The sequence below is a fragment of the Vulpes vulpes genome, chromosome 10 (assembly GCF_048418805.1).
Source record: "Vulpes vulpes isolate BD-2025 chromosome 10, VulVul3, whole genome shotgun sequence".
In the NCBI taxonomy this organism is placed as follows: Eukaryota; Metazoa; Chordata; class Mammalia; order Carnivora; family Canidae; genus Vulpes; species Vulpes vulpes.
In genome coordinates this window covers 60,415,459-60,432,878 of record NC_132789.1, presented here as the reverse complement: position 1 = coordinate 60,432,878, position 17,420 = coordinate 60,415,459, and the positions used below count along the sequence as shown (strand labels likewise).

General features: G+C 34.7%; 1 protein-coding gene across 1 annotated transcript in view; it reads right to left on the bottom strand.

The window, feature by feature from the left end:
• The window catches only part of OTOGL (otogelin like), a 133,409-nt gene that overhangs the window by 49,426 nt on the left and 66,563 nt on the right, over positions 1-17,420 (bottom strand). Inside the window, 7 exon segments of the mRNA XM_025992164.2 lie at positions 502-669; positions 3,321-3,347; positions 3,998-4,154; positions 5,073-5,189; positions 8,156-8,275; positions 10,584-10,733; positions 15,798-15,932. Coding sequence (XP_025847949.2) covers positions 502-669; positions 3,321-3,347; positions 3,998-4,154; positions 5,073-5,189; positions 8,156-8,275; positions 10,584-10,733; positions 15,798-15,932 — 874 coding nt within the window.

The following is a 17,420-nucleotide window of genomic DNA, read 5'->3' as shown; positions in this document are numbered from 1 at the left end:
AGCATCGCCAGATCCGAAAGGGACACCAACCACTGGTTAGAATGAGCACCAAGTGGATATGACCAGTATAGATCCGCAGATGCAAACCGGTAAATGTGGGACCAGGTCTGAGGACAGATAAGGCCATATAAGGATAACATTCTGATTTATTTTCTTAATAATATTTAACTTTGATGTCAAATCAAAATTTCAAAAATTTCAAATCAGGTCTACAATGGTTTTTATGAAAATTTAAGTTGTGCTTTATATAGGACCAAAAATTCAATCAAGTAATTGCAATTCTAACGTATATATGCCAAGAGATAAAAAAAAGAAAAGATTTTACATATAAAAGAGATAGCTGGTTCATGTACCAGGGTCTTATTTTATTTTTTATCTCTTAGGACACCTAAAAAAATGCCATAATCATATTAGATCCCCAATTAATAGCTACTGCATGAACAAATGAAAAAATGTAAATGGAAAATAAAATTCCTATTTTCAACTGGAAACTATACTTACATGATGCCTTCTCTTTAAAAAGGCCTGGAGTGATCATAAAATTAAAAAATAAATTGCCATGAATACTACTCCTTGGCAAAGAGAAAATGCTTCTACTGGTCATATTGGCCCCCAAAATAAGGCCACTCTGTCCATAACTTGCCAGCATGAACGGCCCTTCTCCAAGCCCTAGTTAAATGCAAATAAGAGATTATAAATTGGCATGGGAGTTTTACAATTCGAGCTGTCATTTCAATGGGATTACATTTTAATAACAAAGAAATACTCCAAAAACTTTGGTGCATTTAAGTATTCATCATTAATATAATAAGTGAACTTAAAACTTACACAACAATATTTAGTGGAATATTGAAGTCCTTGCTTGCTGACAACCACACAATAATAAAATCTTTATATTTTTAGTAAATGCCATAAAATGAACATGAAGATATTATATACGGTCTTGGCATTAAAGAATTATTGGAATAAGCTCAACTGTAACCTTTGAACTCTCCTACTTTTTTGTTTTCCTTCTACAGAATCACAATTCTTTATTTCTACATTAGCTTGATCACACAGTGCCCAGTATTTAATAAAGGAAAAATATATCAGTGCTGAATATCTGAAGAAGACTAATGGGCTTTAAAAATCTATTAAATTATTTGGGATGACTTAATTTAAGAAATTAAAAATGGTCATTTGAAATTAGTTTCTTTTCATGACCACTGTCAACAATCTCCTCAATTCTATATTCCCCTTCAATCATCAATCTTCATCGCATTATTTTTTTATAAAATCCTACTCTCCTTGGCAGGTTAATGCTTTTTCTATTGTTTTGATCACAAGAAATAGATTCCCCTGTCACTCCACTGAATTGATCAGTGTCTCATGGGGGCTAAATACACTGTGTTCACCCTCTGAATATTCCCAATATAGTATTATAGATGACACGAGAAGAACCGGTTTGAAGAATCCTATAACACTTCAGAAAAAAGAACCATCACTGGTACTGCAGCAGGCTTGTTGACAGAAAGCAAAATGTACCAAGTAGCAAAAGGTAGAAAATCAATATTCATAGAAAATTCTGCTTCAGGATCCAAAGGACTGCAGAAGGAATGCCAGAAAGTACAAAGGCACAGATGGAGATTTTTGCAGCAGAACTGTGTGAGGCAGGAATTCTTAAGTAAGGAAGTTACTGGAGCATTTTTTTCAAACTGATGTCTGTGTCCATTGTGTAGAGCGCATGGTAACAGTGTGTAGTGATCTTTCCTAGATTGGGATGTGTTAACCGTACAGGAGGCAGCGTAGCAGGGAGGTCAAGCCCCTTGGTTCTGAATGCAGATCGCTTACAGACCTCATTTTCCTACATTTTTTGGCTAAGTGACTTCGGCCAAGTTATTTTAAACCCTCTGGTCCTCAATTTCCTCCTCTATAAAGTGTTAATAATAATAATACCTTACAGGCAAATTTTGAAGCTTAAATTATAGGTAAAATAGTTAAAGCTATTGCTAATATTACTATTATTAATATTAGGGAAGCAGTCACAGTTTAAGCATGACATCCAAAGGATTGATGTGGAGTGTGTGTGTGTGCACGCATGTGTGTGTAAAGTCCTCAACAGGAGATATTTTTGGCTTATATTTTCTCTAACTACCACTGAATTTTTTTAACGCTGAGTTTTTTTTCCTCCATCGAACTTCCATGAATGTAACAAAAGCAACCAAAAACTAAAATGTCAATTTTCTTTTTAATCTGTTTTCTTGGGGATCCCTGGGTGGCACAGCGGTTTGGCGCCTGCCTTTGGCCCAGGGCGCGATCCTGGAGACCCGGGATCGAATCCCACGTCGGGCTCCCGGTGCATGGAGACTGCTTCTCCCTCTGCCTGTGTCTCTGCCTCTCTCTCTCTCTGTGACTATCATAAATAAATAAAAATTTAAAAAAAAATCTGTTTTCTCTACTTCTCTAAAATTATCTGGCTTTCTTTAGATATTTATAGCTGACAGGTTTCTCCCTAGCTCAGTAAGGGACCAAAAATGTCTTTGATTAGTTGGGTTTTGTAATGGCCTAGTTTTCCCGTTACTATTACTCTAATTTATCCCATCATGAGTCCAGAATTTGTCTAGTCACTGACAAAATGAGCACTGTACTGGATCATCTTACTCATTTGAATTACGTTTACATGGCTATGCCTTCCTCAATAAGTAGGTCAGACAAAAAGCAGGCTCAAATTCTGTCAATATATGGCATTTTCACTGAGGATATAACACTGTCTCTTCTTACATCTATGACTTAGTACTAGGTAGCACTTCCTCTTAGACTTCTCACTGCAAATTTAGATGCTTGGTGGGGCTAGGAGAGATCCATTATACTGTTTGATAAATAAATTCTCATTCTGGTAATATGTAAATAATTATTTTTGCCTTCAATGATGATGAAATAAATTCCTTATATTATCATCACACTTACAGTTTGTTTGACATCTATGATATATGTGCGAATAATGTCTATGTTTATAAATAGTGGTAAAAGATAAGCATTTGGTATATGCCTTTCATCCTTTTTACCTAAAAAAAATTAGCTAACTTCCTTCATCAACTCATTCATGTCACACAAAAACCATTTATTGAGGGCCTCCTAAATGCTGATAACTTAGTTACACATTGTTGTTATTTTAACTCAAGTACTTAGAAATTTAGATACATTTTAGAAAATATAGGCTTTCATTGAGTTATATACCAAATTAAGAACTATTTTCTCAGCCATGTTGTTCAAAAACTTTTAATCTAAAAATATATCCCATAGAATGCTATAGTAATAGTCTTTATTTAAATGTCACATACCTTCATTGTAATATTCACAGTCAAGTGCTACAAAAAAAAGAATAAATATTAAACTATATAAGAATCTGACCACTTATCTGAAAGTATGCATAATATGGCTACATGTTTATCATGACCAAGTGAAAGAACACAGAATGACATCATTATTCGAGAACTTCCTCTAAGCAAAGAGGATTCCTAAAGAGTGATGTATTGTAATTAAATTTCATAAGATTTTATAGGTAGGCAAATATATCTGCCTATTTAAAAAATGTGAACTGAACGTGTTAAAATATTTAGATGACTTGCCATCTACATAAGTGAATAAAAAGTTTAAAAACTCAAATCTGAAAGCAAATTCAAAACACCTTTTTAAAAGATCTGTTTCTTAGAATCAGAACAGTGAAATTCACAGCCATAAGGGGAATGAAGTCATAAACAATTTGAGGATGGTATTTAATTTATAGTTCAAATGTTAAAGTGACAATGTCAAACAGAACAGAAAATCTTACCTGGATTTTTATTTTTATAAGTCCTTTACCTAAACTACAATTTATCTGCATAGTCAAAGGAATAGAAAATTTAGTTATCTTAAAGAAATTCTATTTGCATGAATTCTATGGTATTTGTTCTATGGTAAGACAAATTAATCTCCTTATAAGGTTCCCACCTGACGATGTTCTAACTGGGGTACTCACAACAAATAGTGGACGACCTCCAGTGAACTGATACCCCTTCCTGACAACATTTGTATGCGTACGCTGCCACACTTGTGCATAAACATTCACAATCCCCACCGAGATTACAGTTACACGTATCTTCATGGCAATTTTTGGCAAAAGAAGTAACATCAATCTGAAAATGAAATTTAAAATAAGTTAATTTCAATAAGCACTAACTATAATTGATTAAAATTCAACCTTTCAAAAGAAAACTAACTGGTAGATTTTCTTTTTCTTTTTTTTTTAACTGGTAGAGTTTCAAAATTTGGTATTATCAGTTTAACACTGCCACCTAGAGTTCTCAATATCTCAAACCTATATATGGACCAAAGGGGAAAGGAATTTATCAGGCAAATATAAGATCAAAGAACTAGCAAAACAAGTAATGGATTTAACAAAAAATATAATTTCAACACCTGCAATATAATAATATTTCGATATTTTGTAAAAGCTCATTGTTTCATCATTAGCATATGCACACGGCATTAAAAGAATTTTCTGTCACCAACTGTACTTTTATTGATCTTTCTGAATACCTTAAACTATTTTTTCAACTTCTATTGGGGCCTAAAATTATTATGTTGGGAAGGCATTTAGTAATTTATATTTCTGAACAAATCACACTCCACCTTGGTATATGCTTTTAAGACCGTTTTAAATGTGCCACCACTAATACTTTCAAACTCTACGTTGGATTGAGAAGAATGCCCATGCAGCAATGTTCTCTGAAGAAAAACAGATACTTATGGCTTTGCCCAATCATTTCCTGCTTTGAGGATGTACGATATATGTAAAAAAGCTTCATAACCTAGAACAGAATATTACCAATACTATGTACAAATGTCTGCTGTTAAGTAAGATGGAATGAGGGAGAAAATAAATCAACTAAATGTATCACTTCCTCAGAAAAACAAATGACCAAATCTGTTTTCCTGACAATGGTTAGTCCACCTGAAAAGCCAACAGTTAGCTAAACTATGTCCTGTCTGTCTCTCTAGTACATACAGCAGTACTCACGTAAATATGAAAGTTTAGTAAAGTATCCATTTACCACATTGCGACAAGGAGCAAAAACATCACTGTACAAAATGGAGCACTCTCTCTTGGCATAAGGAAATTTGTTTTGATGTGCCTCACAGGGTTTAAATAATTCACTTGGGGTTTCACACTGTTGAAGAGAAATAAGGGAGAAGAGGAAGTTTTCAAAGGGGTGACCACTGCAGCTGAAACCAGAGTCAAGTATTCTGACTCCATCATTACAATCACATATTCTCATCCTTTTAGGTTTTACCTAAAGCATCTGTGCTCAGCCAACTCAATAGTCTGTATTATTTTTGAAAGCAATTAAGCAAACAATTAAAATTCTGGCCATATTAGAGAGTAGAGGTCAACAATTTTTAAGTTTGGCTCAATGGGGGCTCCTGGGGGGGATGCTCCCCGTTAGTTAAGCATCTGCCTTCAGCTCAGGTCCTGATGCCAGGGTCCTGGAATAGCTCCCCGGGGAGCCTGCTTCTCTCTTCCTCTGTCCCTCCCCTGCTCACGCTCTCTCTCACTTTGCCCTCACCCTCTCAAATAAATAAATAAAATCTTTTTTTAAAGTTTAAATTTGCCCTCAATGCAGTCCCTAAAAAATTATATTGAGCAAATGACTCTCTTTCCTTTCATTTTCAGCTCTCTCATTCCTGTCACAGCCATCCTCTGAGGAGTTACACCTACACACGTGTCTCCAGGCTCACCTGTCACGCACTCAGCAATTTGGTCTCTGCCTCTTCTAATCCACCTCCCTGAAACCACCCTGGAAAGGAGATCAATGATCTCTTCATCAGAGTTGCCTAAATATAAAGGCAACTTTTTTATTTTTTATTTTGGCCTTCACCTTACTTGACCTTTATATTTCGGTCTTCACCTCACTTGACCTTTCACTACCGTTGACTCTGTTTATTACTTGGGCTTTCTTAAATGTCTCTTCTCATTTGTTTCTTATGACACCATTTGCTTCTGGGTTTCCTGCTAATTCATTAGCTGCTACTCCCCATTTTTCTCCCCCTTCCCATCTGTGCAAAGCTTGGTCCTCAAGCCTCTGTTTTTCTCTTTTCGCATACTTCTCAGGGCTTCAACAACCCATATATCCTAGTAACTGCCAAAGCCATATTTCCAGCCCAAATCTCCTTCCTGCATCTCAAAACTTGACATCTCCACGTAAATTTCTCTGTCGTTTCTCCTCAATGCATCCTAGCCTGTACTTATCTCTATACCACTATCCTGTCCCCACTATCTTCCACCATCTCTCTTCTCTTTGCCAGCAACTAACCAATAAGCCAGGAAGGTAGGAGACTTTCTTGAATTCTCCAGCTTCCTAAATGTAATCTTTCAACAGATGCTGAGGATTTTAATCTTTAACGCCTCTCAAGTTTGTATAGTTTTCTAAATCTTAACTGATGTATCATTATCAGCTGGATTTTAAGAGCCTCCCAACTAGTTCAGGATCCTAGCGCTCATACCTTGCAGCTCTATACTTTGCATTCCAGCCATTGCCTACTACAAACCCTCCAGAACTGCCATATTGAATTTTTTGAAATTCTCATTAGGTACCCGTCTTCCTGACACCTTCTCATGGACTTCTCCCTCCTTTGCTGCTACACTATTTCCCAACATCTTCACTTTTCTGGCTCCTGTAAGTCTTGTAGGATTCAGCACAATGGCACTTCCTTCAGGAACCTTCCTTTGACTGTAATGAAGGCCATGCTGTGTTCATCTCTATCAAAGCACCTATCTCCTATTCCCATGGTTAATTCTTCTACCTCAACTACTAACTTAGACTCTAAATTCCTAATGACAGAGGCTGTGCTTTAATTATATGATGGGTTTATCATATGGATTTAGATGGAAAGCATCTAAGTGCTAAATTGAACTTCACAAATGAAAAACTTTTTTTTTTTAATTTTTTGTTTTGGCCATTAGGTATGAATAAGAATACACATCACAGGGAGTCTAAAATTCTTTGATACTCCACATATTTAAGTATTATAAATCGGTTATTCCTTAACTCATTTTAAAAGGACAAATGTAAGAATTTGTTGAGAAACTTCTAAATGCAACAAGATATATGAAAGCCATAGTAAAAAGGATTTTGTATCTCTCTATAGACAGTTCATATACTAAATAAAATGTTTATACTTTTCAGCTTAGGCCATACTGAAATATGCTCCTTAAATTTTACTAAATTAGGTGAATATTTTCTCCCAGCCCCCTTTTATGCTTTTAAAGAAATTTAGATACATTAGGTAAAGTGGTAAAGCAATTAACCAAATAGCAACCAACTGGAAAGCTGTAGTGTGGACACCACTTTCAATTAGAAAGAAAAATAGGCTAAAAAGGAAAAGGAGAAGAAAAGAGTAATACTAATTTCTGATTTGACTCTGTTTTCTGAGTTAGCTCAGCATTTCTCAAAGTGTGGCCCATAGGACACTATTTCTTTGAGAATTAATACATAAAAAATAGATTCTGTGTTAATAAGTTAGTAAACCCTTCATATTCATCCCTCCCTTGGATGCTTATAATGCCTCAAGAAATCCTTCAAAAAAAAAATATGTCTAACCTAATTGATTCAAATTTGTCCCAAAGGTAGTTGACTGCAAATCCATAATCCATTCCCTATTCATCACACACACACACACACACACACACACACATACACACCCATCCCTGGAGAACAGATGGTAAGAAATTATGCCTTCATTTATTCATTGCTTTGAGTTGGCAAAAGGTACATTATTAGAAATAGAAATACATTTATAAAGCATTTGCTATGGAAGGAAAAGCATGAGATTAAAAGACATGAATCTCAATGACATCTCTGCTTCTTTCTGGACATATAATATTAGGCAAGTCATTTAACCTTCCTGAGCCTCAATTTCTTCATCTATCATACAGAGGCAATATCTTTTACATTACAAGATTGTCACAAGCATTACAGGAGAAGGTAAGTGTGAAAGTAATTTGTCAGTTCTGAATTACTATACAAATATGACACAAAATATTATCTAAATAAATTTCCTTATAAGAATAAAATGATTGAGGCAAAAAATATACCAAAAAATATGTTAAGTTCTATGACATATATATTCTACTTACCTGCCCTAATGCCCAACTATCTCCAAATACCTGGGCATTTCTCACTTCCAAGTTATTGGAAGTGGTCATATCATTTGAAGTGCATTTGTCAAAGTTTCCACATAATCCTGACAGCTTGTTCTAAAGTGAAAGAAAATGATCATGAAATATAACATATTCCATACTCACTTCAACATTTAAGGAAAGGCTCATTCACTAAAAATTTTAAAGATTAAAAATAGGCATTTTAAGAATTTCCACAACCATGTAAATATGTTTCAAGATGACATAATTTCATATCTACTTAATTATATTTATTTAATTATATTTAACAGTTATTTTAATTTCTTAACAATGTTTTGCCATCTCCCAAATTTTATCTATCTACACTTACCATTGCCTTAGCATTGGTACAAGTAATAATGTAAGTAACTTACAGAAGTATAATACAGACACTACTGTTTATGTGCACATGTACACATATGTGTTTTGTACATATTCATATATATATACATTTTTAATGACGAAAAACCCATCTCTGGATATGCTTGAGGTTTTGCAACCCTATAAATGTTGAAACAGTAAAAATAATAAATTTTTTATAGGTCATACTTTGAAAAGCCAAAACATCCGAAATATAACTTCTAAAGAAAAAGTTAACCTTAATATTCATGTATCATGTCACCATGAGACTCCATAAATAAAAACCATATTTTTAACTCCATGCTTATAAAGGTTATTATAAGTTTTGAAATGGTTACTGGAAGTGCCATATGAATTACATCAACATTACCCACTGCTTTTTCTCAAATAATGTGAAATACTTTACTCTTAGGGGCAGAAGATAAACCAAAAGTAGAAAAAAGAATGATCTTCCTAAAACAATGAAAATTCCCCTTAAAACATTGAAATTAAATAAAAATGAATGCTCCCTTCATGTACTGAAGAATAGAATGCACCCCTTAGCTAATGGTGAAGGAAGCAAGCCATGTCTTCAGCAAAACTGACATTAACCCTGGGATTGTAACTGTCATGACCACTTTTTATCATACAGCCTCTGCTCTCAGAAGCCACAAAAATTATCCAAAGACAATGCCATTTCCATCATTGGTCACCCAACTCTTTACGGCAGCAGTAAAGGGGGAAAGGTAGAAGAATAATTGGTTGATTCACTTCCAAAGAGTAGGGAAGAGAGGATACATAATAATGAATTGCAGAGAAACATGGCTGAAGAAGTATGGCAATGACTAAATTATTTAATTTGCATCAAAGAAATGCAAGAATCCAGCAAACACCTATCAATAGATATATGGGCTTGGGGTTAAAAAAAAATGACTTCAATATACTTGTCATATACTTGTCTTCAATTTACAACATATTAAAATCTTTAAAAATATGTATCTTTTCCATATTTTTATAAGAATATGTTGTAACTATCCAAATTTTTCCCTAATTTGCCACAGATTATATTGATGAGTCTCAATTTCAGTTTCAGATAAACTGGATTTTTAAAAATGTATTAACATTTCAAAAACAACTTTAATATATAAATTTAAAATGTTTAATAAAATTTAAAATAACATATTTAATAATATACAATGTTTAACAGAAAATAATATTTAAAACAACTTAAAATATAAGTTGCCAAAAATTCTAAACAGTCCAGACTGAATCTTAAACCAAGAATGAATAGAACAAACTAGCACATCCATATAATGTAATGCTACTCAACAGTATAAAGGAGCAAACTATTAATTCTTTCAACAGCATGGATGAATATTAAATAAATATTAATTTTTAATATTAAAATATTAACTATTTTGCCAAGTCAGAGAAGCCAGACTTCTTTAATATTAATTTTTAATATTAACATATTTAATACTAAATATTTTGCCAAGAGGCTGCATAAAGGCAAAACTATAAAGATGAAAAATAAATCAGTAGGAGTTGACAATAATGGGGCAACATGGGAGAAATCTGGGAGTGGAGAGATCTGTTCTCTATAGAACTCTGATGGTAGATAAACAACTCCATACATTTTCTAAAATCCATAGAACTCTAGACCATAACTTTTTTTTTACACATGCACTGTATGCAAACTTAAAAAAATCCAAAATGTGGAGGAAAAGGTAGAATGCAGAATGTAATAAATGAATCTTACTGTATTACAAACATATCGCATAACCACACTGAAAGGGATGGGAAGAAAGAAGCTGACCTAAGTAACTTTGGAAAATTGGTTACTCCAAGGTTAAAGTCAAAAAGGACTTTACATAACACTATGATTGGTAAAGTTTTTTTCACAGGGCTATGAGTTAGAAATTCTGAAAATATAACTTGTTTCTTAAAGAAAATATCAATTATTTTATTTCCATAAAACATCAAAAAGTAAATGTAACTTCAGTTCTTACATCTCACCTGCATTAGCCTACCAACTAGGTTGACCTACCTTCCACTGGGGTCCAACTTTGATATGAATGGTTGTCTTTTTATCCCAAAGAATAGTGATATCATTCTCTGGAAAGTATATTACTATGTAGAACCCTGCCTTCCAAAGCTGGTATGTAGGTTTATTTTCCAGAAAAAAACCTGATCGTTTCTTTAAAAAAAAAGGGGGGGAAGAAAGCAAAAAATGAATTCCTTGTTCACTAACCAAAGTGTAAACATTAATTAATATCCACCAGTAAGTATCTATGTACTGGTATTTTTGCTTGGCTTTGTATTTTCTGAATTCTATAGTAAAAGAGAAAGCAAATATATAAAATATGTTTGAATTAGGAAATACATAAATTGGTAATGAGACACAATCTGATAGATGGGTCAATATGGATGAATAAGCAAAGGGAAGAAGGTATTTCTTCTATAGAAAAGAGCATAAACAAAGGCACAGACATAGAGTACAGTAAGGGGATATAGCTGCAGACTCAAATTCTATGCTGATGATAATACGATTGAATGCTAAAAATGTATGATGCTACCTGCATAATTGAAAAACAAAAACACAAACTTTGTATTCCTCTCTCTCCCTGTATATATACAGGTAAATAGATTAATAGAAAGATACATCTATAGATAGAGATATATTATCTACATATAGACAGATCCATCTATCTCTATCTATCCATCTATTCTAGAAAGACAGAGAGAGAAAGAGGAGATCTATTTCCATTAAAGGGACTTGGAAAGGCTTCTTGCAAGGAGTGGGGTATGAATGGGTCTGGAAGAGGCATAGGAGGGTATACACAGCTGGAAATGAGAATGGAGAAGAAATCATTCTGAGCAAAAGTAATAACTTGAATAGAGACTTAGGGGCAAGAAAGTTCAAAATTTGTTCAGGACTAAAGAGAGCACCAAAGGGTTAGAACACAGATTCCATAACAAACGCAGCTGGAGACCCTTTTGCAGCCAAGTTATTCGTAGAGTCAAGGGCTGCTAATCTATGTGCAAAATGCATTCAATAAAAGCTTTTGAATAGGAAAATGATAGACCATGTTTATGTTAAAGGAAAGTCATTTGTGTGCTATAAATAATATCAGAGAGAAACTAGAGACAGAATCTGTTGGAAAAATTTAGAGTACATTTAGCCTAAAGAACAAATATGCAATGTTCCTTATGAGCAGGGGCCATACCCTGTAAAACATTACATTAAGGGACGCCTGGGTGGCCCAGTGGTTGAATGTCTTCCTTAGGCTCAGATGGTGATTCCGGGGTCCTGGGATCAAGTCCTGCATTGGGCTCCTCGCAGGGAGCCTGCTTCTCCCTCTGCCTGTCTCTGCCTCTCTCTGTGTCTCTCATGAATAAATAAAACTTTCTTTAAAAAAAGATTATATTAAGTCTGACATTGCAATTAACTCATATAATAACTTTAAAAATATGTCGTGAAATCAAAGTAAATAAAGCAAATTTAACCAGAAGTAAAATAAAAACTAGGAGGGGGATATGGAATCCTTTGATTATTTTTCTCCCCCAGATCATAACAAAATCATAGTTTAGAAATACTATACTATAATGGACATTTTAGAAACATTCCTTAGGGCGAGGTAAATAACCTTAGTGCTATCCATAAGAGTTTTCAGTCTTCTAGATCAAGCTCAAACTTAAAAGTACTCAGTATATTATATATAACAGCACATATTATATAAACATATAGTTAATGGACTCTATCTCACCTCATTTCCTTCTACTTCCAAGCTCCAAGTTGGAGTTATAGGGCAAGACCCTGCGTACCTATGAGGGTCTGCACCTAACCTGGGAGTATCCTTGTTCCTGAGTGAGCAAGGCTTAAATAATAAAGGAAACACACACACACCATAACAGGTCAAGAGGGACAGCAAAACAAAAGGAGAAAAAGAATTCCTATTTGAACAAGGGGTATCAAATTTTCATTTTTCACTAGGCCCATAAAGTGTGTAGCCCCAAGTCCCTCTCTGCCATAGAACCTATTTTTATTGTTTTGATTACACTTTTCAGTACCTTTCTATTGTAGGATTTGTCTTTGGCTCTATTATCTGTCTTCTCACCACCTGAATGTTAGCTCCTTGAAAGATGTACTTTGTCAAGTTTATAGCAGTATTCTCAGCTTCTAGATCAAAGCGCGATTTATATGTTTTTAAAACCTTCCTGCACTGGCCTGATCATCTTCCAGGCTGATCAGCAACAATTAAAGCAAGTAAGTAATCCATAAAACAGTTTTTTGTGTGTATTTTCCTATTAAATTTCCCTTGGTCTGGCTGACATATCTTTAGAACATAAAAATAATTTTTGAAAAAAAATAATTTTTGTATAAGGCAGATTATCGTTAGATTTCATTCAGGCTAGTTTTGCACCTGTTATCCTGATGTAAAAGTTTTTTTTTTTCTATTTGCCTATAGAGGTAAAAAAAAAAATCCTTCAATTTTACTAAATATAGTAGTTTACCATAAGAAAAACAGTTCTCTTTGGTCAAAAGGAGATACTGTGTTCCTTTTTTCTCAAATTAGGAAGTAAAGATACTTCTCATTAGAAGAGTGATGGTGTTATGAATTGCCTAAAATCGAGACCTTCTCTACCAATGAGAATTATAGCCCTTTCAACAAACTCTAATGATGTAGAAAGTCATAAATGTGGAGAATTAAAACATTTAAAGAAGTGCAGCTTGAATAAATTCATAAAATATATTTTACATATTTGACAAAACAAAATTGTGTGTTTATTTAAAGAATAACAGATTTTTTTCTTTCCCTAGATGAGCAATCCATCTGCCATAAAATAGTGGTACTGATTTTCACTTTTGATGTTCAAGAAAAAATATTAGCAGGGGATTAGTTAGGATCGAACAATTTTTATGACTTTCCTTTATCTTACTTCATACTTCACAACTGATACAGAGACTCATTGACACCTGCATACAGGGGAATATTGGAAGTTGAAAGCTGCACTGAACTGTAATTACCACCTCAAAAATGTGCCAAATTGTCTCTACAAGAACATTTACTATTTTCAGTTTTTTTCTTTAAAAATAAGAAGCATATTCTTGTTCTTAGACCTTCGCCTATAAATGAATATCCAGCTGCTGGCTCTGCCAAACTGTAATAATTACCTTCAAAAGATGTCAATGTGATATACAAACTCTGTTTTGCTGCAAGCTTGATTGCTGCCTGGTTGGTCTCAGTATTTCTGATTGAAATAGAAGCTATGATCTACCGCATTAATTCTCAAACTTTATCGCGCAGAAAAATTGGGGGTACCATTAATAATGATGATCTTCATTCTCAACCTCAGCCATTCTAATTACTGAGGTGAGGCTCAGGAATCAGATCTTATAGTAGATACTCCAAATGACTTTAATGCACATTTACAGATCAAAGTTTGAGAAACACTCTTCTTAAATGTCACAGAGAGGCCACTTTTGAAAAGCTGTATGTTAGATAATGTCCCTACTCATCCCTTAAAATTCAGTTCAAACCAGAGCATATCTTCTGAACCTTCAAAAATAAGGAGGGTGAAGGAGAGAAGGAAAGCCATTTCTTGAAATCTATTACCTCACTTCATCCTCATATGAACTTATAAGAACTAGATTCTATAATCATCCCAAGTTTACAATCTGGAAAGCCACAACTTGAAGAGGTGAAGTAAACCTGCCCAAAGTGACAGAACCAGCAAGTGATAGAATAAGGGTTCTAGGCGAGTACTAACCGGCTCCAAAGTCTACACGCCTAACAATTACACTAAACATGCAAGATTGGCTTCTTTTTTTTTTATTTTATTTTATTTATGATAGTCACAGAGAGAGAGAGAGGCAGAGACACAGGCAGAGGGAGAAGCAGGCTCCATGCACCGGAAGCCTGATGTGGGATTCGATCCCGGGTCTCCAGGATCGCGCCCTGGGTCAAAGGCAGGCGCCAAACCGCTGCGCCACCCAGGGATCCCGAGATTGGCTTCTTCTTAGGGATTCTCGCACTGTCTTATACATACTCCTGCCATAGTACGTTACACTGCACATTCTTGTTTACTTGAATAGTTCCCTCACCAGATTATAATTCCTTAAAGGCAAGTGCAGTGTCTTTGCACCATTTTAGTCTTAAAAATTAATGCAGATTTTAGTAGATAGTAGGCGAATGCATGAATAGATGTAGGGATGATGGAGGGATGAATGAAATGTATTCGCTCTTTCAAACTGGGTAGCCTCCAAGAATATAGGAATAAATAAGGGAGACAGTGGTCCCAATTCTCATAGAACTCATAGACAAATGGAGAAGACAGACAACCACACAAGTAATTTTACTAAAGCGTGATACGTGTCCTAACCAGGTGCTTGAAGGTATGAAGGGGAGCTCTCGGAAGGAGTAAAGATGAGACCTACCACAGAATAGTAAATTAAAGAAAAGGCAGATGAAGGTAGCAGCAATGACATTCATGAAGAAACAGAGGTGAAAGAAAAGAATATCTGAAGAACTAATAAAAGCTCCAACTTCTGGAACATGGGCTGGAAGCAGAAAAGTGATGAGACATGAGGCAGGAGAAGTGATAATGGTCAGGATGGTGAAAGCCTTATCAGAGAACTGGGAAGTCATTTGAAAGTCTTGAAGCACTAGACTGATAGATTAGATCCCCATTTTAGGAAAAAAAGCTACCCTGGCTGTGGTATGGCAGGAGAAGAGGGGAAGAACTGAGACAGGAAGCCCAGTGTCTAGTGTGGAAGATGGCGCTATACTCCAGATACCTGATGATGGTTGCTAGGGCCAGAATGGTGACCATGAGGTTGAAGAAAAGAGGAAAGAATTGGAATATGGAGAAGTGGAGTATAAACCAAAGAGACTGGTTTGCTTCAGTGGCTCAGCTGGTTAAGCATCTGCCTTTGGCTCAGGTCTTGTTTCTTGGGATCGAGCCCCACATTGGGCTCCCTGCTATCTAGGAGTCTGTTTCTCCCTCTCCCTCTGCCCCCCAGCCCCACCACTGGCGTTCTTTCTCTCACTCACTCTCTCGCTCTCTCTCAAATAAATAAATAAAATCTTAAAAAAATAAAACAGACAAGTATGATTTACTGAAGACACATAAAACAACAAAGAAAAGAAAATCTAAATCTGTAACCACTCACAGAGAAAAGTACCCTAAATTGTTTCTATTTTGTTTTCAGTATTCTCAGGATAAGTTAAAATGATCCTAAAAGAAATAATTTACTAACCTGTTTGTAAGGAGTGTCATTCAGGTAAATTTCAGTGTCCCCAACTGAAATCAAAACACTTTTGGAACAAACAATATCATTGTCAAAACATTTCTTGTTCTGGGCAATGACAGATAGATCCAAATCATCTGCACTCTGAAATGTCAAAAATAATGCATTAATACAAGTGTATACTACTATAATTTTTGGTTATTTTTTACTAACAAACCTTAAAGAAGACTAAGCTTAACAATGGGGTTGTACTCAAATTAAAATACAGCTTATCTCAAAAAATAAATAAAATACAGCTTATCTCTAAAATAAAAATCATTTTATCCAAAATAGTTAAATAGTTAAACATTTACCTCCAATATCTTCTGTTAAAATTTTGTTCTAACAAAACTTTTTTCTTCTATTATTGTAGCTCAAATCTATCGACCAGTTTTTTTTCAACAAATATCCAAGATATGTCACTTGGAATTTAAAGGAAATATTCTCATTTTAGGCAACATCTTCTGTTATATTTTTTAAAGTTTTCTGGCTAAATAATGATTTGCCTACAGGTTAAAACTGCGATAGATACAAAGCTCTGGTAGTGTTAGTAAACACAATAATGGGTAACATTTGAGGGCTTCCTTTGAACATTACATATGACATTTAATTTTTAAGATAGTTTTCAAATTAAGTATTATATCCACTTTACAGATCAAGGAGTGGAGTTAAGAAGGATTAACTGATTTTCCAAGGTCATTTGCCTAAATTAGAGCAGAGACAGAGTTCAAAATTGTAATTTTCTTTATGCTACTTGTAGAGAAATTAGGAAGTGTCTAGCAATGATTGAGGAGAAAAGTCACCTGTAAGTTGTCGGGGTTCCTTAGTTTTGAAGAACATTATTTAACCCTGTACACTCTCAACCAGACCCCCTCACCTCCCACCTCATTTCCACCTTCCTCAGGCCACTCCCAACGGCATGCACTTAGAACACATTCTCTAGAATTACAGTTTTTCTTTTGGGACCATTTTCCCAGAAGGACTTCTGTAGCTCTACAGACCCTAGAAATTCATTGGAGAATGTTGTTTTTTTTATTATCTGTATTTTTCTAAGAAGAAAGCCCATGGTTTTCATTAGATTTTGAGGTGATCCCTATCCCTCCAAAAGTTAAAAGCCACACCAGTCTAAGAGTGCTTTCGCTAACTTGTGAAAGATGGGATTTCACCAAAAATAATGTGGCATTTCTCTTTGAACTCTATGTCCAATTTTCAAAGGCCCACATACATTTCCTGAATTCTTTTCGTTTTTAGGTATGCAAGTCAGTGTTTATTTTCAAAGTGAAAAAGCCTTTAAATATCCGGAAATCATATAGGTCTTATAAATTCTCTACACTTAGTTTTTCATATCGCCAGCAATATGAACACTAGCTCAAGATTTCTTTTGGTTTGGCCAAAATTTTTGTCTTATAAGTAATTACTATAGCATAGTGCCAAGAGGAGAGATTTTTCGATGAATAGTGTTGACAAAGTAATTAATGTGTCCTTCCGTGACCCACTTTTCCTTCATTCTTTCATAGGAACTGAGAGTTTTTGCTTCTTCTTAATCCTTTTGCAAAGCATTGCCCAAATTTTGAAAAGGAGAATAATAAAAGT